The 23070-nt window shown below is 48.7% G+C and overlaps 2 protein-coding genes across 3 annotated transcripts in view; one reads left to right on the top strand and one right to left on the bottom strand.

Annotated features, from left to right (window-relative positions):
* Positions 1 to 23070, top strand: part of TBCD (tubulin folding cofactor D) — a 174320-nt gene that overhangs the window by 47056 nt on the left and 104194 nt on the right. The gene's annotated exons all lie outside the window — the stretch shown is intronic.
* ZNF750 (zinc finger protein 750) lies at positions 9801 to 20609 on the bottom strand. Of its 2 annotated transcripts, XM_017879153.1 has the most exons (3): positions 20346 to 20609; positions 11366 to 12982; positions 9801 to 11224 (listed from the first exon to the last, which is right to left on the bottom strand). In XM_017879153.1, exons 2-3 carry the CDS (start codon positions 12799 to 12801, stop codon positions 10486 to 10488), a joined length of 2175 nt encoding a protein of 724 aa, XP_017734642.1. In that variant the 5' UTR covers positions 12802 to 12982; positions 20346 to 20609; the 3' UTR covers positions 9801 to 10485. The 2 variants fall into 2 exon arrangements, with proteins under 2 accessions (XP_017734642.1, XP_017734643.1); XM_017879154.1 differs by lacking the exon at positions 20346 to 20609 and having other exon boundaries at positions 10372 to 11224; positions 11366 to 13275.

The raw sequence follows: 23070 nt of genomic DNA, 5'->3' as shown, positions 1-23070 counted from the left end.
CCAAGGGGGCTGTTCATAGACCTACCCTCAGGGCGCATTCTCTTTCTCGGGATGTTCCTTGCTGAGAAAAAGAATTCAGCGATATTTCTATTTGCTTTTGAAAGGAGAAATATGGCTCTGTTCCATCAGGCTCACCGGAAGTCAGAGTCCAAAGCCATCTCCCTTGTTCGCTGAACATTGATGTTATCCTGTTCTTTCTTTAAGGTGCCCAGATTTCATATTGTTCAAACACACATGCTCTACAAACAATTTGTGCAGTTAACACAATCATCCCAGGGTCCTGAGGTGACATACATCCTCCTCAGCTTACGAAGATGACAGGATCAAGAGATTAAAGTAAAGAGAGACATAGAAAATCACAAGGGTATTGATTGGGGAAGTGATAAGTGTCCATGAAAGCTTCACAATTTATTCTTCTGCCATGGCTTCAGCTGGTCCCTCTGTTCGGGGTCCCTGACTTCCTGCAACACACACACACACACACACACACTCACTCTCCAGCTGTTGTCCTGTAAGCCTATTTCTAGGTCTCCGACTCTGTGCACACCCCCATGCCCAGCTAATTTTTTAAAGAAATTCAAAAGCAGCCTGGGCAACAAAGTGAGATCCTGTTTCTACACAACTTGTTTTTAAAAAGTAGTTGGGTGCAGTCCCAGCTACTCAGGAGGTTGAGGTGGGAGAACTGTTTGAGCCCAGGAGGTTGAGGCTGCAGTGAGCCATGATTGCACTGCTACGCTCAAGCGATACTCCTGCCTTGGCCTGTGGACAGTGGGCCATGTTTTTTCTCTTGCGTCATCAGCTCTGAGGACTATTGTTAAAGGGCTACTTGGTCTTTATTTTAGGTGATTCAAATTCCAGGACTTTCTTGAGTGGTCCTGGCATAGGTCTTTTCACCTTTTTTTGTGGCTCCTCTTTAAACCCCTCTATTGTTGTAGCAGGAGGAAGTGGGCACTCCTCACCATGAGTAAGCTCATGTAATGTTTGTGAGCCCTTACGGTTTCCCTTGTTGGATGCAAGAAGCACAGGTGAGGGGATGTATTTGGTTTAACTTTACTTTTTTTTTTTTTTGTTCTGTTCTGTTGCCCAGGCTAGAGTGCAGTGGTGCCATCTTGGCTCACTGCAAGCTCTGTCTCCCCGATTCAAGCGATTCTCATGCCTTAGTCTTCTGAGTAGCTGGGATTATAGGCGCCCACCACCATGCCCGGATAATTTTTAAATTTTTAGTAGAGACTGGATTTCACCATGTTGGCCAGGCTGGTCTCGAACTCCTGACCTCAAGGGATCTGCCCGCCTCGGCCTCCCAAAGTGCTGGGATTACAGGTGTGAGCCACCATGCCTAGCCAACTGTACTATTTTGATAAAGTTTATACATGTGTTCCTAATCATGTGTTTTGTGTTTTTCATCAGTATTTTGCTTTCTGAAAAATGTCAAGTGTTCTGATCTCTCTGGACGTTTTGTATGAAACCTATTTTCCTTGCTATCCTTACTGATGAGAATTGTGCGTATTGATTTGGGTAATAATAACTAGCATTTGGTGTTTTTCTGAGCTGATTGGATGTGTAGATTCATGTCTTTCATCAAACTTGGGAAGTTTTCAGTCATTGTTTCTTGGGGTATTTTTGCTGCCCCTTCCCTCTCCCTATGGGACTCTTGTTGCATTAACACACATGTTGGCACGCTTGATGGTGCCCTAGGAGTCTCTTAGGATCCGCACTCATTTCAGCTCTTGAGTCCTCAGTTCCAGAATTTCTCTTTAGTTTCTCTTTTAATAATTTCTTTTTGAGACAGAGTCTTGCTCTGTCACCCAGGCTGGAGTGTAGTGGTAGGATCACGTCTTACTGCAGCCTCAACCTCCCTGGCCCAAGCAGTTCTCCCACCTCAGCCTCCTGAGCAGCTGAGACTACAGGCCTGCTGCACTGCAAAAAAAAAAAAAAAAAATTGTGGAAGCAGGATCTCACTTTATTGTCCAGGCTGCTTTCAAATTCTTGGACTCAAGTGATCTTCCTGCCTTGGCCTCCCAAAGTGCTGGGATTATAGAAGTGAACTGCTGTGCCCAGCCTCTTTTTATAATTTCTCTCTTTATCAACATTCCATGTTAGTTTAAATGCTGTTCTCTTGGTCTCCTTTAGTTCTTAGTGCACAGTTCTCTTGAGATCTGTGAGCGTATTTAAAGCCGTTGATTTAAAGTCTTTGTCTAAGACTCAGCACAGTGGCTCCACTTGCTTCCCAGCACTTGACCTTTGCTTTAAAGCCTAAACAGGAAGAAATCTTTGCATATGTGTTTCCCAAGTAACAGATTTGAGGGCTGTGTTAGTGACGTAGGTCTGTTTATTCACACTGTGTGGCTAAAGCAGGTCTCTGTTAAATTAGCATATACAAAGCTTTTCTCATGCTTTCCCTCAAATTTAGGAAGCTCCCTATGCAGTCCTCAGGCTGGGGTCCTTCACTGCCCTCTCTCAAGGAGGCCTACCCCTTCCCCCAGAAGGTGCAGTCTGTCGCCCCATTTCCTATAAAGTGTCATTGTCTGGTGTCCCACAGCCATAGAGAAGCCCATTCTAACCTTCCTGTAACTTTCTGAAGAATGGAGAGCATGTTTGTTTTTCTGCTAGGAGGCTCAAGGTCCCTGTGAACCTGCACCAGGTAGCAAGCCCTGCATGTCGGAAATACAGGCTGCCTAACTCCTATCAAAACAAAAAATGTTTTGAAAAAATTTTAAATACATTTTATAAATTTTGAAAATATATAAAGTTGCATTAGTGCACACACTCTCAGCGTTCATCAAAGACATACAAGCAGCATCTTGTGACGATGTTGCTGCATCTGCATTGGGGTCTTGTTAAAAGCACCATTCAGTAGATTAATTCCCACCTGTGGACTATGTTTTCCGGCTTTTCCTAAAGAAACCGTCGTGTTTTTCTCTCTGGATGACGAAAACTCTGCACGTCCTTCCTACGACAAATGCGATTGGTGCCCAGTGCTCTTCGCAGTGGAGGTGAGGACGTGAGGACACAGCATTTCTGTGACAGTGAAGGGGACAGAGTTTGGAGGGAGATTCAGACGTTAAACAAGGAAACAAGGGGGCGATTTCAGAGAACGGATAAAGTCGTTAAGAAAATAGACAAGGGCGGTGAGATCTTCAGGGATTGGGCCAAGCAGTGACTTGAATAGGACGTGGAGAAGACCTCCTGGGGCGGCATTTACGCTGAGAGCTCCTACCACCGTGAAAGAGTAAAGCAGGATGGACTCCTGACCGCAGCGCCTCAGAAAGAGGAACGAAGGCTCGCACGGGCTGGGGGCCGAAAGAGAGAAGAGTGGGCACAGAAAAGCGCCTGCGGCTCGATCCTAGAGGGCTTTGGAAGACAGTGAGGGGTTTGGCAGTTATTCGACATAAAATCAGATACTGGGGAATACACGGGAGCGCAGTGGAAAGGAACAGCGAGGCTGTTTGGGAGCCGCCACAGTGTTTCCCGTGGTTCGGATTGAGACCAGAGCTGTGAAGAAGGAGAAAAGGAAATACTTACGCTGTATTTAGGATTCTGAACTCAACGAATTTGCTGTTCTATTCAGTGAAAGAGAGTGAGATGGTAAGAAGGTCAATCAATGAGTGACGTGTTGGAGCCTTCCACATAGAAAAATGGTCTACGAAGTGATGGGCTGGGTGAATTCACACAGGAGGGGGTGATATGAGGAAGGGGAGTGGGTGGAAAAGCTCAAACCAGGTTCCCGGGCTCACTGGCATGGGGAGGTGGAGAAAAGGGGAGAAGCAGCCGCCGTGGAAGGAAGCAAACCAGCAGAGGCTCCTTCAGAGGGATATTTTCTAAGGAGAGGAGTCCGATTCTGAGAGGGGGAGGGGTGGAGGACCCGAGCCTCCTCACAGCCTCTGGAGTACAGAGGTGGACGGTGAGTTCCAGGAGAGCAGCCCCAGCTGAGGTCTAGGGACAGGGCGCTCCCTCCCTGGTGCAGCCATGGGGGCTCCGTGCCAAGGCTGGCTCAGGCTCCTGTGGGGACCCTGCTGTCTGTCCAGCCCTGGCTGCGGCCTGGCCTGACCCTGCTCCCCCGCCGCAGGCCTGTGTACCTCAGTTCCCAGGTGTTCGGGGGGGCTTGGCAGAGGTCAGCTCCGAGCTGGTCCTGACACAGCCCCAGTGTCCAGTTCCCCACCTGTTTTTGTGGGCTTGTTTAGTCTTGGTAGGCTTCTAAGCTTTCAGGTTTTCAGGAAAATGAAAAGCGTGAGACGTCTTTGACTTGGTACATGGACCGATTGTTCATTTTTTTGTGTTAATGTGTTTTTTCCTTGCGTGAATGTGTGTGTGTTGTGTTGCGCTCCGCCCTGTTCTCCCTCCCTCCCTGTAGAACGTGGCATTTTGGCTGAGCGTTAACACTGATGGGGCAGACGGCAGTGGCCCCTGTTAAGACCGTTTCGAAAGGACATTGTCGGCATCTTGTCTTACGTGTGAATTCAGGGATCCTTTATTTTTTTTCAGCTTTATTGATATGTAGTTCACCTACCATATAATTCACCCCTTTAAAATATATAATTCCATGGTTTTTAGAATATTCTATTATTACTTAGAAAATTGTGGTAAAATATATGTAACAAATTTGCTCTTTTAATTGTTAAGCATATTAATCCAGTGGCATTAATTACACTCTCACTTTTGTACAACCATCACCATCGTCTGGTTCCAAAACTTGTCATCACCCCAGATTAAGAAGTAGCTCGCCCCTGATTCTCCTTCCCTTCAACCCTTTGTAATTCTAGTCTACTTTCTGCTTGAAAAAGGACTTTGCCTGTGTTAGAGACCTTGCACAAGTGGAATTGTACAGTATTTGGCCTTTCATGTATGGCTTATTTTATTTAGCATCATGTTTTCAAGGATAATCTGAATAATCTGAATAATGATCCATTGTATGGACATACCATATATGTATTTATTTTATTTTTACTTTTTTTTTTTTGAGACAGAGTATTGCTCAGTCTCCCAGGCTGGAGTGCAGCGGCGCGATCTTGGCTCACTGCAAGCTCTGCCTCCCGGGTACACGCCATTCTCCTGCCTCAGCCTCCCGAGTAGCTGGGACTACAGGCACCCGCCACCACGCCTGGCTAATTTTTTTTGTATTTTTAGTAGAGATGGAGTTTCACCATGTTAGCCAGGACGGTCTTGATCTCCTGACCTCGTGATCTGCCTGTCTCGGCCTCCCAAAGTGCTGGGATTACAGGCGTGAGCCACCGCGCCCGGCCCATATATTTATTTTTTAAAGATGGGATCTCCCTGTATTGTCCAGAATGAAGTGCAGTGGCTATTCACAGGCCCAATCATAATGCACTGCAGCGTCCAGCTCCTGGGCTTGAGTGACCCTCCCACCTCAGCCTCCCGAGTAGCTGTGATTGCAGGTGTGCACCACCGCACCTGGCCATACTTTCCCCATCCATTCGTTTGTCAGTGGAGACCTGGGTTTTTCCCACCTTTGGGTGTTGTGAATGATGCTGCTGTGGACATGGGTACAAGCACCTGTTTGAGACCCTTTTAAATTCCTTTGGGTCTATACCCAAAAGTGGAATTACTGGGCCGTGTGGTGATTCTGTGTTCAGCTTTTTGAGAGCTTATCACTTTTCGTATGTAAAGATTATGAGTGTTCAGCTCTTAAGTCGGGTGATGCATAAATGCGGAAATGTGGTGTAGGTAAAAAATGTCTGTTTTTTTTTTCTGTGAAGCTCTAGGAGTTGATTTTGCTTTTAAAGAGAGACACAAAGGGCTTGTCCTGGTTGCAGTGGGTGAGCTACTGCAGATGGCCTTTGGAGGAATTGTGTTGGAGCGCAGAGTTTTCACAGTGCAGCTCGCCAAGCATCAGGCACATGTAGCCTGTGCCACAACTGTTGTGCCTGGGCGGGATCCCTCACGCTGCCCAGTTGCAGGAGGGCGCTCAGCTGCCCCTGCTTCTCCCTGTTTGTCATTTAAGATGATTCCTGGTGCTTTTGGTGAGCGATCAAACGGTGTTCTCAGAATCTTTGGGCCTTTGACACGGAGGGCTGTGTTCTTGAGGGTGTGACATGAGAGCTCCTTGTCTGCAGGGTGTGAGGCTTTGGGTCCTGAGTGTGGACCACGGCATGTGATGTCTTGTCACTGCTCCCTGCATGGCTGTTTAGTTTCTGGAAAGCTGGAGGTGTAATATTTTTGTTCTTTGCCAAAACATGCTGGTGTATATAAACAGAAGTGCCCAGGTGTGCGAGTCAGCACTGTGCCTGTGTTTATGGTTCTGCATCTGACCGTGTGCCTTTTGGGCTAGAGTAGTGGTTGTCTGAGGTGGGTGCCCGACAGGGCTGGGGGCCTGCTGGTGCCCTTGCTGCTGCTTTAGGGACAGCTTGAAGCAGTGGCCTCAGATACCCCTTGGAATTGTGACAAACTCTGTATCCCTCTTACAGGTTTTATAGAACTCTAACCAGTTGCAAATAACTATTTGCCATCCTGAGTATTGTCATTTTAAAATAAAACGATTGCATCACTCATCTAAATAAATCCGGGAAATCTAGGTAGAATAATCTACCATTCTTCATTAAAAATTTCACAGGGCTGAGCGCCGTGTCTCATACCTGTACTGCTAGCACTTTGGGAGGCTGAGGTGGGAGGATCACTTGAGCCTAGGGAGGTTGAGGCTGCAGTGAGCTGCGATCGCACCACTGTACTCCAGCCTGGGCCACAGAGTGAGACCCTATCTAAAAAACAGTTTCATAGGCAAGTTTTTCTCTCACAGAAATTTTATTCTTCCTTTTTCTTCTTAAGCCCGTATTTCCATTTACTTTTTTCCCAGAGCATTTTACCTAATGTAATGTATTTCAGTGCCTAAGAATCTTTATTGATCTGTCATTTATCTGCAACAAAAGAAAATAACATGAACGTAAACTTCAACTTTTACATTTTGTGTGGCCATAAGATGCTAGATATTTAGAAGTTTTTCTAGGTTGGGTTTTAACAAATTATTAGTACAAACCAACATAAAATAGCATTTGTTGAAATTTAGCTCTTAAAAAGATAGCTGTTTAGTTTGAGTTATCTTTTGATGAGTCAAGCTTTTTTTGTTTTTATTTTTTATTTTTATTTTTTGAGATGGTTCTTGCTCTGTCACCCAGGCTGGAGTGAAGTGGTACGATCTTGGCTCACTGCAGCCTTGACCTCCTGGGCTCAAGCAATGCTCCTGCCTCAGCCTCTCAAGTTGCTGGGACTACAGGCAAACACCACATTGCTCAGCTAATTGTTGTGTTTTTTGTAGGGATGGGACCTCCCTATGTTGCCCAGACAGGTCTTGAACTCCTTGAACTCCTGGCCTCAAGCAGTCCTCTCACCTCGGCCTCCCACAGTGCTGGGATTACGGGTGTGAGCCACCGTGCCTGGCCGTGAGCCATGCTTTTAAGCAGAATAAGGCAAGGTTCTGCAACAGTACTGTTTTTACTTTTTTTTTGAGAAAGGGTCTCATTCTGTCACCCAGGCTGTAGTGCAGTAGTGTGATCATGGCTCACTACAACCTCTGCCTCCCAGGCTCAGGCCATCCTCCCACCTCAGCCTCCCGAATTGCTGGGAACACAGGCATGTGCCACCACAACTGGCCAATTATTTTTAGTAAAGACGTTGCCCAGGCTGGTCTCAAACTCCTGACCTCAAGCAATCCATCCGCTTTGGCCTCTCAATGTGCTGGGATTACAGGTGTGAGCCACCACACCCAGCCCCTATTTTTACTTTTAGTTTTAAGTACTAAGAAGTCTTATTCATGTAAGTAGCTAGGAATGGCAGAAATTTTGCTTTAGCAATGCTGGTGTTTCAACTTTTTCCAAGCTCACGCCTGACCTCTGTGCTCCATCACCAAGCAGCTTCAGTAGGGTGGCCTCAGTCCTGGGAAGTGATGCGTTGACAGCCGCCTGCATTGGGCAGCATTTCCCAGGCACTGGAGCCGTTCCTATTGTAGCACCCACTGCATGGTTTCCAGTGTGTTGGGTGAGAGGCTGCCTTTCTTGAAAAGTGAGAGAAAGGGCTGTTGTGAGAGGGGACATGGGGATGGAGATAACCCTTTCAAAACCAGAGCCTTAGGGGCTGAGGCTCCGGAAGCGCACACTCCTAAAGGACTCTGAAGCCTGAGGACCCTGTGGATGGCCTTTGAATAACCCAAGGTGTGCTTCGCACTTGCCTGTACTTGACCACAGATTTAAACCCATGTGCACACATGCACGCTCACACATTTATGCACAGATGCAGAAGTGCATACACGTGTACACCTACACTGACACATGCACGTTGACATGTGCACACCCAGTTGAATGCGCATACTCACTCCCACAGATATGCACACGTGCACACCCACACAATCGAATGTGCATACACCCACAGATACATGTGCACACCCACACAATCGAATGCACAGGAACACCCGCAGATATGCACACGTGGACACCCACATGATTGAATGTGCATACACTCACAGATACACACATGCACACACCCACACAATCGAATGCACACACACACCTGCAGATATGCACATGTGGACACCCACACGATTGAATGCGCCCCCCACAGATACGCACATGTGCACACCCACACAATTGAATGTACACACCCCCACAGGCACACGTGCACACCCACAGAATCGAATGCACACCCCCCCGCAGATATGAGCATGTGGACACCCACAGGATTGAATGTGCATACACTCACAGATATGCACACCCACACAAATGCACACACCCGCAGATATGTACACGTGGACATGTACACGATTGAATGTGCATACACTCACAGATATGCACATGCGCACACCCACACAATCGAATGCACACACCCCCACAGATATGCACACGTGCACACCCACATAATCGAATGTGCACACACCCCCACAGATATGTACACATGTACACCCACAGAATCTAGTGTGCACACACCCCCACATGTATGCACGTGCACACGTGATCGAATGTTCATGCAACCACAGAGATGCACACGCACACATCTAATCAGATATGCACCCCCTCCACACAGATATGCACATGTGCACGCCCACAGGATCGAAAGTGCACACATCCACAGATGGCATGCGTACACACCCACACAAATGTGCACACCCCCCTACATATGCACACATGCACACTAACACAAATGTGTACACACCCGCAGGTATGTACACGTGCACACCTGCACAATCGAGTGTGCACACCCCCATGGATATGCACACGTGCACACCCACACGATCACGTGTGTACACACCCCTGCAGATATGCATACACGCACACACACAGGATCGAATGAGCACACACCCACAGATAGCGCACGTGCACACCCACACAACTGAATGCATACCCCCCACAGATATGCACACATACATACCCAATCGAATGTGCCCACACCCAGAGATGCACACCCACACAGTTGAATGTGCCCCCCTACAGATAGCACACATGCACACCCACACAATCAAATGCGCACACACACCCACAGATATGCGCACGTGCACACCCGCATACCCACACAGTAGAATGCACACACACACCCGCAGAGATGCATAAGCGCGCACACCTGCAGACGTGCACTCGCACACATCCACATGATCAAATGTGCACATGCATCTGTAGACATGCACAAGCAGACACCCACACACCCGCAGCAGTGCACACCCACATGGGCGAATGTGCACACACACCCCCCACAGACAGCACACGCGCACACCCACACAACTGAATGTGCATACACGCACCCTTTCACAGGTTAATTGCCTCAGCAATCAGCTCTTTTTCATTGAGTGTTATGGCAAAATGTTCTAAAGGATAACATAGATTGACATTCATCTTCATTTTGTGTTTCCTTATGGTTCATATGAGTTTATTGGAAAATTAGCAACATACACATCATTTTGGGGAATGGAAAGTGAGGCAGAGTAAGGCAGAACACTCACTGTAGCATTATAAGCAAGTAGAATAAATTGATAATACCTTCACCAGTAATGCACTTTACTTAGCGGAAATAAATTATTTGTATAAATAGCCTCTCGATGTTTGTGTGTTATTTAGTTATAACATCACGTTTTTCTTTTTTACATATGGCACTTTAATGCTAGTACTGAAAATGTTTTTTCTGACATTTTTTCAGTGATTGTCGTTTACTTCATATATGCAGCTACAGCTAATAGAAAAACAGTTAAAACAATTTGTTGTAGTGGTGAGATATTTATAAGCAAACATTTATAAAAGATCTTCTGTAAGACGGCTTAGACTTCAAAATATCAGTCTTAGAGTCATTCAGATGTTTTTACAACCAAAAGTAGAAGCACCTTTTAATATTCATGCTTAATATTTATAAAAACTGAATTGGAGGTTTTGTTTGTTTGTTTTGAGAAGAAGCTGCATTTGTAAAAACAAGAAGTGCCAGTTCAGAGGTGGCGTAGCTCGCTGCCTCGGGAGGCGTGTGTGTGGCCGTAGCTCTGTGAGCACACGCGTGAACCCGGCGTTAGGATACCCGGGCCCTCCTTCGTAGTGTGAACACTCTGGCCGTGTCTTGCAGCTTCGCCTTCTTAGCTCCTTGCTGGGATTTTCCAGCATCCCTTTGACTTGTCCTCTTTTGTCCTTTGGGTCTGAGGTCACCCTGGGCCTCCTGGCTCTCCGTGGAGCTGAGTGTGGGTGTGTCTTGCTGGCAGACAGGTTCCGGGACTGCAGCATCCCCATCGCCCACCCGGATGTTCCTGGGGCTGTAGGCTGCCAGCTGGCACAGGGCCACGGCTGCCGTCTGCTTCTGCTCCTCGCTGCTGTCCACTGCACGTGCATCTGGAGCCTCCTCGCCGGGGCCTGTGGGTGGGGCCCCGTCACCGTCGAGGCTGCCTGGCTTGGTCTCAGGGTGGCTGGGCACATCCTCAGAACCTTCTGTCCCAGTCTTCTGTGGAGCAGCAGCAGCAGCAGGTTCTGCAGCTCGTGGTTGACTGGGGAAGGCAGGCCTCAGAGCCTGGGCGTTGCAGGGGTCCTTCACCGAGAGATTGAGGGGAAGGTCCTGCAGCTCTGAGAAGCTGGCGGTTTCCGCCTGGGGGCTGCCTTGGTACGTGGGTTCGTGGGTGGCTGCCGGGTTTATCTCTGATTTCTTGGAGAGGTTGAGGGGACCCATCCTAGAGCTGTCCTCCGGACTGGAAGGCACGGCCTCCAAGACGAGAGAGGTGCTTCCAGCCGGAGCGGGGGGGTCTCCGTTCACAACATTGAGGCTAGAAGAAGCCAAGAGAAAGCTTAGTAGGAGCTTGCTTAGAAAAGCAACTGCGTGAAGCAGTTTGAACAAGTATAAACTTGGCTCATGGAACCCAACCAGAAACATTCCCTTGGAGGTTTTGAAAATGACATTTTCTTACCTTATTGGAGACTCTGCTCTGGTCTCAGGAGCCTGGACAGGTAGGCATCCTGTGATTTTCTTAACAGGCTTGAAGGCTGTGAGGCTTTGCTCCGGCTGGTAGAGTCTTCCCAGCGCACTGGAGGCCGCCTTGTTGGAGAGGTCGCACAGGCCTTCGCAGGTCTGGCTCGTCTGTGTGAAGTTGGTGGGGCTTGGCCTCCCCGGGGAGCCTGTGGCTGCGCTCCCTGCGCGGGGGCTCATTTTGGACCCTTCCGTGTCTCTCTGCCCAGCCTTGGAGGAGTCTTTAGCCTCAGGAATTGGACTTTCGAACTCGATGTGTTTTCTGTTGGGGTCTGAAGGGTTTAACCTGGAAGGACTTGAGGCTGGGTAGACCAGGGTGGCTTCTTCAAGCAGGTGAGAGCTCTGATCTCGGGTGAGGCCAGCGACAGGTGGGAGTCTGAGACCGTAGGAGGAAAACGCAGACTCTGGCCTGTAAAATCCATAAGGAATCGGCAGATTAGAGGGATATTGTTGGAAAAACCTGTAATGATCATATGTGGCTGGAGATGGAGTCAGGTGCTTAGGGATCGGCCCCGGGTGAGGCAGAAAGTGTCTTGGGTCTTGGGCTCCGTAGACTGACAGCAGGGGCGCGTCGCACTCCGGCGAGCTCCCAGCCAGCAGGTAAGGCGAGTAGATGGTGGCCAGCCCGTGCTCTGTGTAAAAGTGAGGCGGGTACTCTGGGATTGTGGGGTGCATGTAAGGGGAAATGGCCCCAAGCCCCTTTGTAGATGAGATTTTATGTGGAAACTCTGGTGGGAGGAAAGGTGAGCCAGCTTTCCAGGGGTAGCCAGGAGCGTGGAAGGCCGACTTGGTGTGGAAGGAAGCGGCCTTGGCAGTGGGGTTGGGTAAAGCCAGTGTCTCAGGCGCCTCAGCGCTGTCTGGCCCCTTAAGTCTGTGCTCGCCGACTGGAACAAATGCAGAAGGCCGAGCTGCGCCTTCCAGAGCAGGCTGGGCACCGAGGGTGGCTTCTGGAGCTGGGCTCTCGCAGGCTGATGCCCTGTGGAGGGCTGGCTTCTGTCCTGGGCACCTGTGGCTTCCCCGGGCTTGCAGCTCCAGGTTCTCCTTGATGTCTTCCCTGGCAGAGCTGTGCTGAAGCTTTGAGTCAAAGGTGGAGACTCCATTTGTGACAGTCTTGGAAGAGGCTGGCTTGGCCGTGGCATCGGGCTGGTTGGTTTGCTTAGGGTCTAGCGAGTTAGATTTAGAGCACTTGGGAACTCGATCCTGCTCGGATACTAAAGTAATCGAGTTTTTACAAAGACCATACTTCATGTGATTAAAAAGATGGGACTTCTCATTGCAAGTAAAGGGACATTGGAAACATTTATACTTGAAGGGCTTTCCCGGAGGCCTGGGGATGTAATGCGGCTTTTTTGGCTTCCGCTCTTTGAGAAGACTCATTTTCCTTCTTACGCCTCGGACTCTGGCCGTCCAGGTGGTGTGATCACCGTCGACGCCTCGTGCACCTCGTGGTTTCTGAAGGGGAACCTCCCGCTTTGCCTCTTTCCTGAGCGCTTCTACCGGAAGCCAGGTCTGTGTGCTGAGGGTCTGGCGAGAACCTCCGTCATCTGGCAGCCAGGAGCTGCAACAAAGAGCAGAGTCTTGGTGTCAAGACAGCGAGTGAGGGGTCGGGGAGAAGCTGGCCTCAGCTTGTCACACCGCCGCAGGATCCCTGAAGCGGAGCCCCGGAAGGGCTGAAACCGCCTGCTCCTGAGGTCACAGAAGCAGCCCTGCCCTTGGTAACCTGGCTGCTAACTCCCCACCATGTTTTCTGTTTTCTGAGTCTGATCTGAAAGAGTCACCTTGGGGCCTAGAGGTGGAGTGTGGTGTGTGGTGCGTTGAGTGTCTGTTCTGAGAATGCCTGTAAGCCTTTGAGTTTTGGGAACTTTTATCCTGTGACCTGGACCTTTCCTTGAAAGCACCCTGCTGGGGGCTAAGGACGCCGAGCCCCCTCCCAGGGTCTGGACAGAGTCCTGTCCCAGTGCTGCCTGACTCTGCTTGGAGGGTTACACGCTTGAAACAGTGGGTGTGTGGTTGGCCGCACTCTCACCTGAAATGCAAAGGGGTTTGTGGCCGTTTCCCCTTAACGTGTACCCCACAGTTGCAGAGTGACCCCTCACTTTTACACAGAGCATGGGCTGGCCACCGTCTACTTGGTCATACCTGCTGGCCTGGAGCTCGCCCAAGTACAGCGCGCCCCTGCTGTCGGTCTGCAGAGCCCAAGACCATGGATGCTCCCTGCCTCCCGTGCGGCCAATCCCTAAACACTCGTGGCAGTTTCTGCCCTCTTCAGCCACGTTGTTGGTGTGTTCCTAGTGTGCTTATTTAAAAGTGAAGAACATTCAAACACAAGACTCCACCCTACTGCTTCTAAAGTCAGCTTTATCATTAAGTAGCATTTATGTTGTCTCAGATATGAATACAAATGCTCTATTTATGTTGACTTAAATGGTTGAAATACTGTTGAGGTGAATTTGTACATCCTGTGAGTGACAGCAGCATTGTGAGACATGCTTTCACGGTCACCCCGTTCCTGCTGGCCAGGAGGCATGGCCAGCGGCACCTGCCCATCCAGGTGCACCTCCAAATGGAAGAGCCAAAGCTTTGCCACACTCGTGCCCGAGAGGAGACTGGAGTGAGTGGTGTCTGCTTTAGAGATGGTTGGGCCATGGGAGGAAGCTGTCCTGGCCCTTAACCTTTAGGGAGTGGGTTCAGCCCTTGGGCCACAGCTGCTCAGGTCCCGGGACCCACCAGGGGCTGCGCTGTGATGTCAGGGCTGGCCTGCTCTTTTGGATTCTTCCACAGGTTCTCTGTGTCCCTCTTACCAGCCCCAGGTTTCCTTCAGAGGCTGCACTGCACACCACTGGGGCTCTCACCTGCCTCCTAACCCAAGGCTGAGAGCAAAGGCTATTTGTTTTTTTTTTTTTTTTTGAGACAGAGTTTCTCTCTTGTCGCCCAGGCTGGAGTGCAGTGGCGCAATCTCAGCTCACTGCAACCTCTGCCTCCCAGATTCAAGCGATTCTCCTGCCTCAGCCTCCCGAGTAGCTGGGATTATAGGCGCCCACCAACACTCCTGGCTAATTTTTTTTTGTATTTTTAGTGGAGACGGGGTTTCACCATGTTGGCCAGGCTGGTCCTGAGCTCCTGACCTCAGGTAATCCACCCGCCTCAGTCTCCCAAAGTGCTGGGATTACAGGCGTGAGCCACCACGCCCGGCCCAGAACAAAGGCTTTGAGAGTCTGGGGCTCTCCACGTGGCAGCTGGGCCTGGAGCGACTCAAGCAGCAACTGTGCCTGGGAGACAGCATGAGTGGGAGATGGGGTGGAGGTATAGTGGATCAAGGCTGAACACTTTAATTCGTATTAAAAATGTAAAAAGGAAAAGGTCTTTTAGCATCTAAATATTTTCAAACAGCTTAAAAATAAAGTTAGATGACCCAAATGCCTATCAATGATAGACTGGATAAAGAAAATGTGGCACATATACACCATGGAATACTGTGCAGCCATAGAAAGGAATGAGATCATGTCCTTTGCAGGGATGTGGATAGAGCTGGAAACCATCACCCTCAGCAAACGAACGCAGGAACAGAAAACCAAACGCGTGTTCTCACTCGTAAGTGGGAGCTGAACAGCGAGAACACATGGACACAGGGAGGGGAACATTACACACCAGGGCCTGTCTGGGGGTGGGGGTCGGGGGGAGGGAGAGCATTAAGACAAATAGCTAATGCATGCAGGGCTTAAAACCTAGATGATGGGTTGATGGGTGCAGCAAACCACCATGGCACACGTTTACCTATGTAACCTACACGTTCTGCACTTGTGTCCCAAAACTTAAAGTATAATTAAAAAAAAAATACATAAAAGTAAAGTTAAATGGAGGGCTGGGGGCAGTGGCTCATGCCTGTAACTTTGGGAGGCCGAGGTGAGAGGATCCCTTGAGCCCAGGAGATTGAGGCTGCAGGGAGCTGTCATCCTGCCACCACACTCCAGCCTGGGCAGCAGAGTGAGACCTTGCCTCAAAAAAAGGCTAAATGGAAATGACTTAAGAAAACTGTTTCAACTGCAGTTTTTTTTTTTTTAAGGAATGGGCAGATGTGCCCATTCTTGAGTCTGTGAGGTTTTATGTGTAGACATCAGGGTGGCTAAAAGTCGAGTGAGAAGCTGCCCCTTGAAAGTAGAGTGGTGTGTGTGGAGCCTAGGAGGCAGCTGTCCCTGAAGCAAGGCCTCCTCCCTGCACCCGGTGTCCTTCCTCCCACACGCCAGAGGCCAGGGGTGGAGGCTGGGCTTTCATATGGCTGCTCCGAACTTTGGGGAAGTGCTCTGATTTTATTCTCAGCAAACTGGTTTCTCTACTCATTTATTCATATTTCTTTCTTTCTTTTTTTTTTTTTTTTTTGAGACGGAGTTTCGCTCTTGTTGCCTAGGCTGGAGTGCAGTGGTGCGATCTCGGCTCACCGCAGCCTCCGCCTCCCGGGTTCAAGCAATTCTCCTGCCTCAGCCTCCCTAGTAGCTGGGATTACAGGTGCCCACCACCACGCCCAGCTAATTTCTTGTAATTTTAGTAGAGATGGGGTTTCACTATGTTGACCAGGCTGGTCTCGAACTCCTGACTCAGGCGATCTGCCCGCGTCAGCTTCCCAAAGTACTGGGATTACAGGTGTGAGCCACCGCGCCCAGCTCATTTATTCATATTTCTTAAAAACCCAAAGAACCACCCTTCCCCCTACAAACTGCCTCTATTAACATACTTTAAGTTCTTTAAGACATTTATTTACTAAGAAGTGGTTTGGGTAGAAAAGAGGGGTTCTGCTGACCTGTCGCCTTCTCTGTGATGAGTTTCTGTGTAGCAGGGACAGTGAGGTACGTGTTTGGATGAGGACAAGATGTTTGTTACCCCACAACCAGGGAGGGTGTCGGGTGACACCCTGGGGCTCAGACCCCGCGCTCAGCACCCCTCTCCCACCGTGGGCTGCCACAGAAGCTACAATGAACTGGGTCAAAGCCAAGCAAATGAAACATGTAATGATAGTTTTGTCTTTGTCTTTCTAATTTCCCCCATTAGAAAAAAGAACGTGAAATACTTCTTTATGGGCTCAGTCCCTACCGAGTGGGGCAGACCTGCCCTGGGTGATGAAAGCAGTTTCCCTGCCTCCCTTCAGGAAGTGGAGAAGCCGGTGCCTGGTTCCAGCCAAACGCTGGGCCAGCCAGATCAGTCAGTGGGGCCTGTGCCGGCACGCCTCGCCGCGCTCCCTGGTTCTGAAGGCGTGAGAACCTCTGCAAGTCAGGTTCCCATGATTGTATAGGATATGTTATGGCAGGGATCTGAAAACTGATGATTTCATCACTAGCTGGAAGCATCATGATCAAAACGATGACAGTTGCAAAACGTTCATCAAGTGAGAGCTGCGTCCTCGCGATACCGAAACGTCGCCTCTAGCACCTGAAACATAAGCCCTCAGAGGGGCAGGTGACTCCCTCAGGATCTAAGAAAGTGAGGACTTGAGTTTTCGAAGCAGCATTATTTCACATTGCTGATACTCTCAGGCAAATAAATGAATAACCCGTGTTGGTTAGATTTTCTCAAAAGCTTTACAGCAGGCAAGTTACGTGTAAGCTCTGCTGTTAGCCAAAATAGTAATTAGGGAAATAATTGCTTTTATATTAATATGTCTCTTTTCTAGTCAGATGTTATTATCTGAAGTTTTGAACGATTTGCCCTTTTGTTCTTGTTGACGTAAGCAGGTGTGGCAGGGAGGAAGCCGCTGGTGAGTGAGAGAATTTTGGGGTTGAATTGCTTGAAGGAAATTTGTGTAAACATGGAGTCTCGGGCAGTAGTTTTAGTAAAACCTGGATAAACTGACCTCTCAGACATTGGATAGACTGACCTCTCAGGCCTTGGATAAACTGACCTCTCAGGCTTGCACAATTTGCTAATTAAAACAGGGAGCACAGCTGCTTCGGTGTAAGCCGGGCGGAGTTCACCTGATCTATAAAACTACAATAGTGTCAGAGGAGTAAGTGGGATAAAATTGTTGCTTTGGTAAGCTTTCAAATGATGATGTCAGCCTGTGAGTTCTGTGTCCTGCTTAAGTGAGGTTTATAAGGGTGAAGAAACCAAACCCGACGGCCAGTACCTCAGGCTGTCACATCTGTCTGTGGGCACAGCGTTTAAATTGTCTCTGGTCAGTTTCTACCAGCCCGACTTTGTACTCTGGCAACTGCTGGTGTTAAATATTCCCAGAAGAGTATGTTGTTGCCCAAACAGTGTAACCCAGAACTCTAGCTGTTGATAGTCATTTGGATTTGCATTTAGAGGTGCAGTTTTTCTCTGGAGGTGAAAAAGAAGTGCCGGGCATCTTCCTCTCCTGGGGAGACGTGTTTCCATTTTAGTTAATAACATGCCTGGAGAGCTGTCTGTCTGTCTGGTAATAAAGCAGAGTCTCGTTCATTATCTGCTTTCGTTTGAGAACTGCAGTGCTAGCATATTTTACAGTGAAGACCTCGGTGTGATCCTGAAGGAGGGTCGCATCCTCCTCTCGATTCCCACTGGATCGGCAGGAAACGTTAGCAGGGTGGACATTCCACAGAGCTTCCACATCTGGATCAAAGGTGGCTGTTACTGAAATACTTATGCAGACTCTTCCCTGGCTGCTGCTGGCTAATGTGTGCCCTCTTCTCCAACCCACCTCCTCTGAACCTGGCCTGGCACAAAGACTTCTTTCTCCAAATTATTTCAGACCAAGCAGCCAATGTAGACAATGTCTACACTAAAGGGCATAAGAACAGTGGGGTGCAGTGGCTTAAAACATGCTCAGGATCCCGCCGAGCTTTCGCCAGGTTTTCTTGCTGTATTTACAGATGCCATTCTGTGCCTTTCTAAGTATTTTAAATGTTGTGTGCTCAGCCGATGCACTTGGCTTCTGGAAAGTGCGCTGAGCTGAGAGCTCACTTCTCTTCCTGCTCAACGTGCACTGGGCTGGGTGTTGGGGCGTAGCTGCCCACACAGACAGTGCTTTGAAGAGTGAATGGTTTCGGTTGGCCACGGGGTTGTGTCTTTCTTGTTTTTAAAGTTCTAAATTGCCAATATACTGTCTTGCCAAAGGTTCCTAAATGTGGACAGTCAATGCAGCAGTTGTTGGGGTGATAGTGAGAAGCTGGGATGCTTAACAAGCTTCTGAGGAGTTTGAACTTTGAAAAATAGATGAGAGAAAGAGTTCTTAAAAAAAAAACAAACACTTTGATGGGACACAGTGGAGGTAATTACAGTTTAACTTTATGGGACGTTTCTGTGACAGGCTGAGTAATTATGGGACATTTCTGTGACAGGCTAGGCAACCATGGGACGTTTCTGTGACAGGCTGGGCGACCATGGGACGTTTCTGTGACAGGCTGGGCGACCATGGGACGTTTCTGTGACAGGCTGGGCGACCATGCTTGTCATGTGTCCTAACCTGTGCCCGAGACTGTGCTGTAATGTTCCTTCTGGTGGTGTCCAGCTGTCTGGCAAGGAGCCTGCTGGGCTGGAGCATTGTGAAGGGCATGCTGTAATTACAATATTGTGATGTGGCGTTGTTGCATAACTCAAGGACACACCATTGTCGCCTACCCACTGGGATGTCGCAAGAACGAGATTTGTGAGTTTTACTCCAATTGAGCTTTTCCAGTGATTGACTGCCACTCCCTCCCAGCCTTTCGGCTCTTTAAAATGAAGGATAAACCTCAGGACAACCAAGACCTGGGGAAAAGACAGTCTTTGGGAATATAATTTGGAAGAATGGATCCAGAAAAACAACCAGGGGCTCTTATTCTAGTTTCGGCAGGAGATCCCGAGTTACAGACCTGAGCTCGTAAACAAATACGCTCACCACTTACAGTCACCGCCTCATCCTGAAACTCCGGTCAGAAATGCTGGAAGGCCTTTGCTACTGCGCAGTGAAAATTAGGGGCACAAATGTGGATGGATTGTGCTTGGTCAATAATTGTTCTCCTCCAAAGCAGATTTATGAGAAATTTCATGTAAGGAAAAAAACCCTTTTTGTGTCTGTGTATACATGTACATGAGACTTTAACAACCAAACAGAAACTTAACCCCTTTGGTTTGGTTTTGTTTTTGAAAGCTTACGTTCCATTTTAAACTTTGTGTAAGCTTATGTACTTATTTTAAACTTTAAAAGTATTAAAAGTTAAACTAGATATTAAATTCGGCACTGTCTAATATGCATACACCACACACTTATAATCCTAAATTCAGCTCTAGTGTACATACATCACACATATACATAACCCTGAATTCAGCAGAATGTACATACACCACACACACACATATAACCCTATATTCAGCCTAGTGTACATAGACCACACATATACATGTAAACCCTAAATTCAGCTTAATGTACATATACCACACATATATATAACCCTAAATTCAGCAGAATGTACATACACCACACATATAAACCCTAAATTCAGCCTAATGTACATACACCACACATATATATAACCCTAAATTCAGCCTAATATACATATACCACACATATATATAAACCCTAAATTCACCCTAATGTACATACACCACACATATATATATGACCCTTACCTCTTGTTAGCATTTATTGTAGTTTGTTTTTGAGGTTAGGAACAGTTAAGCAATAATATGAATTTGTGTTGGTTTAACTTTTATGAATTTTAGGGCAGAACAAGGAGTTAATTTCCAGATAAGCTTGTTCCTGTTCTTAGAATTAAGTGTCAGCCTCATTAGAAGTTTTGTAATCGTGGTCTGCATCCCAGCCATGCACCTGCTGGGTCCTGAGTAATCCCTGAAGCCCAGAGCAAGGCAGAGCAGACACGGGGCAAATGCTGCATTCAGCTGGGTATTTTAGATACATCTGAGAAGAGTTTTAAAATAAAACTTGAATTTGAAAAGAAATAGTAAGTACTTACCAGAGGTGGGCAGTGCTGGGATGTGGCCGGGTCTTGGTGCTGGTGGCTGGCGGTGCTCAGGAAGCAGTACCTGTTCTCACGCTTGCTTGGTGAAACTGGAGCCGGCTGTTCCAGTGGGAGGGATTTAAGTGTAGGAGTTGAGCCCTCGGGGCGTAGAGATGCACCTGATATTCCTCCTGCCCGCAGCTACAATTCATGTGTTTGCACCCACCGAGCTGCTGCAGGCAGCCTCCCCAGCACTGGACCTAGCGAGCAAGTATCTGGTAGACTCCCGGCGCTGTCTGTGAGTGCTGAGTGCGGTGTCAGTGCTGCCTGGACGGCCATGGGTCGGAGGGCTTCCGATGTGTCCGCATTTAGAATATAGATTACTGTATTCATCACACCTGATGAACATTTGGCGTTACAGTAAAGACATGTGAGACTTTCCTTTAGAACTTGAGCATGTGTACACAGGAGGCAAACACTTCGATTGATTCTCAAGTACACATCCCCTGGGAGGTACGGCATTCATGGCGTCCTTGCCACGAAGGGTCCAGTGAGGCCTTTGAGGGTCTGAGTACCTTCCATTCTCTACCCTGCTCCTGAGAGTCTCTGTCCCTGGTCCTCCTCGGGAGCTGAGCTGGCAGGGAGGGAGCTCACCCAGCACCGGGCTGCAGGGACCTGCCGGAGCTTGCCCGACCGACGCCAGGCACCGCAAGAGCCGCAAGAGCTGCGGAGGGGTGTGTGGGTGCGGGGGAGGGGGAGGGGCCAGCTGTGAGCTCCCGCAGACCACCCCCCACACAGTTTAAATTGCAGAGGCACTTGACGTGGGGACCAGTTTTTACCTCCACACCCCCTCCCCGCAAACTGCTTGCTTATTTAATCGGAGGCCGCACCCCAGCTATAGCGAAGGCTGGAATGTGGTGTTGGTTTGAGGACTGGGAAAGGAGGTGGGATGAGCTGTTGTCAGGCCCTTGGATGAGCCTGAGGCTGCAGGGCAGAGGCTGCAGGGCAGAGGCGTAGGGACGAGCTGGCCAGGACGAGCTGGCCAGGACGGACACGCTGTTTCTGTTTTTTTTTTTTTTTTTTTTGAGATGGAGTTTTGCTCTTGTCGCCCAGGCGCCCGCCACCACGCCCGGCTAATTTTTTGTATTTTTACTAGAGGTGGGGTTTCACCATGTTAGCCAGGATGGTCTTGATCTCCTGACCTTGTGATCCACCCACGTCGGCCTCCCAAAGTGCTGGGATTGCAGGTGTGAGCCACCACGCCCGGCCTGTTTTTTTGTTTTTGTTGTTTATTTTTTTCCGTAAGATTTTACATGGCTTTGCTTTTACTTTTATATTTAATTCTTTTTTTTTTTTTTTTTTTTTTTGAGGCAGGGTCTTGCTCTGTCACCCGAGCTGGAGTGCAGTGGTGTGATCACAGTTGGCTGTAGCCTCAACCACATGGACTAAGGTGATCCTCCTGCCTCAGCCTCCCCAGTAGCTGGGACTACAGGCACAGTCACTATGCCTGGCGAATTTTTTGTAGATACAGGGTTTTGCCATGTTGCCCGTGATGGTTTAATACCTTAAATTTTTTTTTTTTGGTGACTTTTGTCCATTGAGACATCCATATACTTTATGAAGTCAAAAAGAGTTATATAAGTTTTATCACAAAAAACAGCAGTTCCCTGTCCCTCTTACCTATTCCTGGATAGCAAACTATCCCAAACTTAGTGGCTTAGAATAAGTACCGTTTTATTCCGTCTTCGGATATATTGTGTCAGGAGTTTGTGGAGGGCCTGGCTGAGTGCTCCTTTTGTTTCATGGACACTGGGGTGGCTCAGTTAGGAGAAAGCTGGCAGGTGACTGGTCTGGCGGGTACAGGACAGCTTCACTCACCTGCCTCTGTCATAGAGGGGCAGCTGGGATCCTGCGATCCGCTGGAATCTCATCCTCACTCAGTAGCACTTCACAGGCCTCTCTAGGAGGGTGGTCAGCTGTGTGATGGCTCAGGACTTGAAGAGAGCAAGGTGGAAAGTTCCAGTCCTCCAGAAGGCTGGGCCGCAGATTGTCAGGGCGTCCCTTCTGTGGCCTTTCTCTGCCAAGGAAACCTCACGCTGCCCAGATGCAAGGCGGGAGCCGAGGGCTCCCCTCTCAGCAGCGGGAGTGCCGGGTGTCTGCGCTACGACTCCCTCTACCCAGAAGCCCCACCTCGGCCTTTCCTGAGCTGAGTGTTCTGGTGTTTACTTCGATTCCAGCCTTACTGATCTGTTGGTGGTTCTGTGCCCTCTCTCTCCCTCTCTCCCTTCTCCACTCCTGGTCTGGGTGTTGTCTGGTGGCTTGCCTTCGTGGAAGATGGGAATTTGCCTCTCTTTGCCCCTTCTGCCCCCATGCCTGTCTTCCCGTCATCCAGGGGGTTTTGCCTGCCTCTCTCTTGCACTGGAAGGCCTGCTACTTGGATCCCATGTCTTTCTCTTGAGTTAATCATTTATTTTGACGTGAGGCACATACCTTTTATAGGCTCTTGAGAAAGTGGCGAGAGAGTTTTTTGGAGGCCTTGAATTATTGAAAATGGTTTTATCTGCCTGACTGATAGTTTGGCTGAGTCTAGAACTTCAGGCCAGAAATCATCGACCTTCAGAGTTTTGCAAGTTTTCTCGATTTTCTCCAGCTTCTACTACTGCAGTTGAGAACTTTGATGCCATTCGGATTCCTGATTCTTTGTCTCTCAACATTTCGTGTGAAAATTTTCAAACATATG

This window comes from Rhinopithecus bieti, unplaced genomic scaffold, assembly GCF_001698545.2.
Source record: "Rhinopithecus bieti isolate Rb0 unplaced genomic scaffold, ASM169854v2 scaffold_9899, whole genome shotgun sequence".
In the NCBI taxonomy this organism is placed as follows: domain Eukaryota; kingdom Metazoa; phylum Chordata; class Mammalia; order Primates; family Cercopithecidae; genus Rhinopithecus; species Rhinopithecus bieti.
Note: the sequence above shows the minus strand (reverse complement) of the source record. Positions and strands in the feature narration are given on the sequence as shown.

What these genes read in the sequence shown, in the direction of transcription:
- ZNF750 (XM_017879153.1), bottom strand. Translation starts at nt 12,801, where the DNA reads ATGAGTCTTCTCAAAGAGCGGAAGCCAAAAAAGCCGCATTACATCCCC. An exon ending in AGAGCAGAGTCTCCAATAAG is followed by an intron (nt 11,225 to 11,365) that starts GTAAGAAAATGT and finishes GGCTTCTTCTAG; the next exon opens with CCTCAATGTTGTGAACGGAG.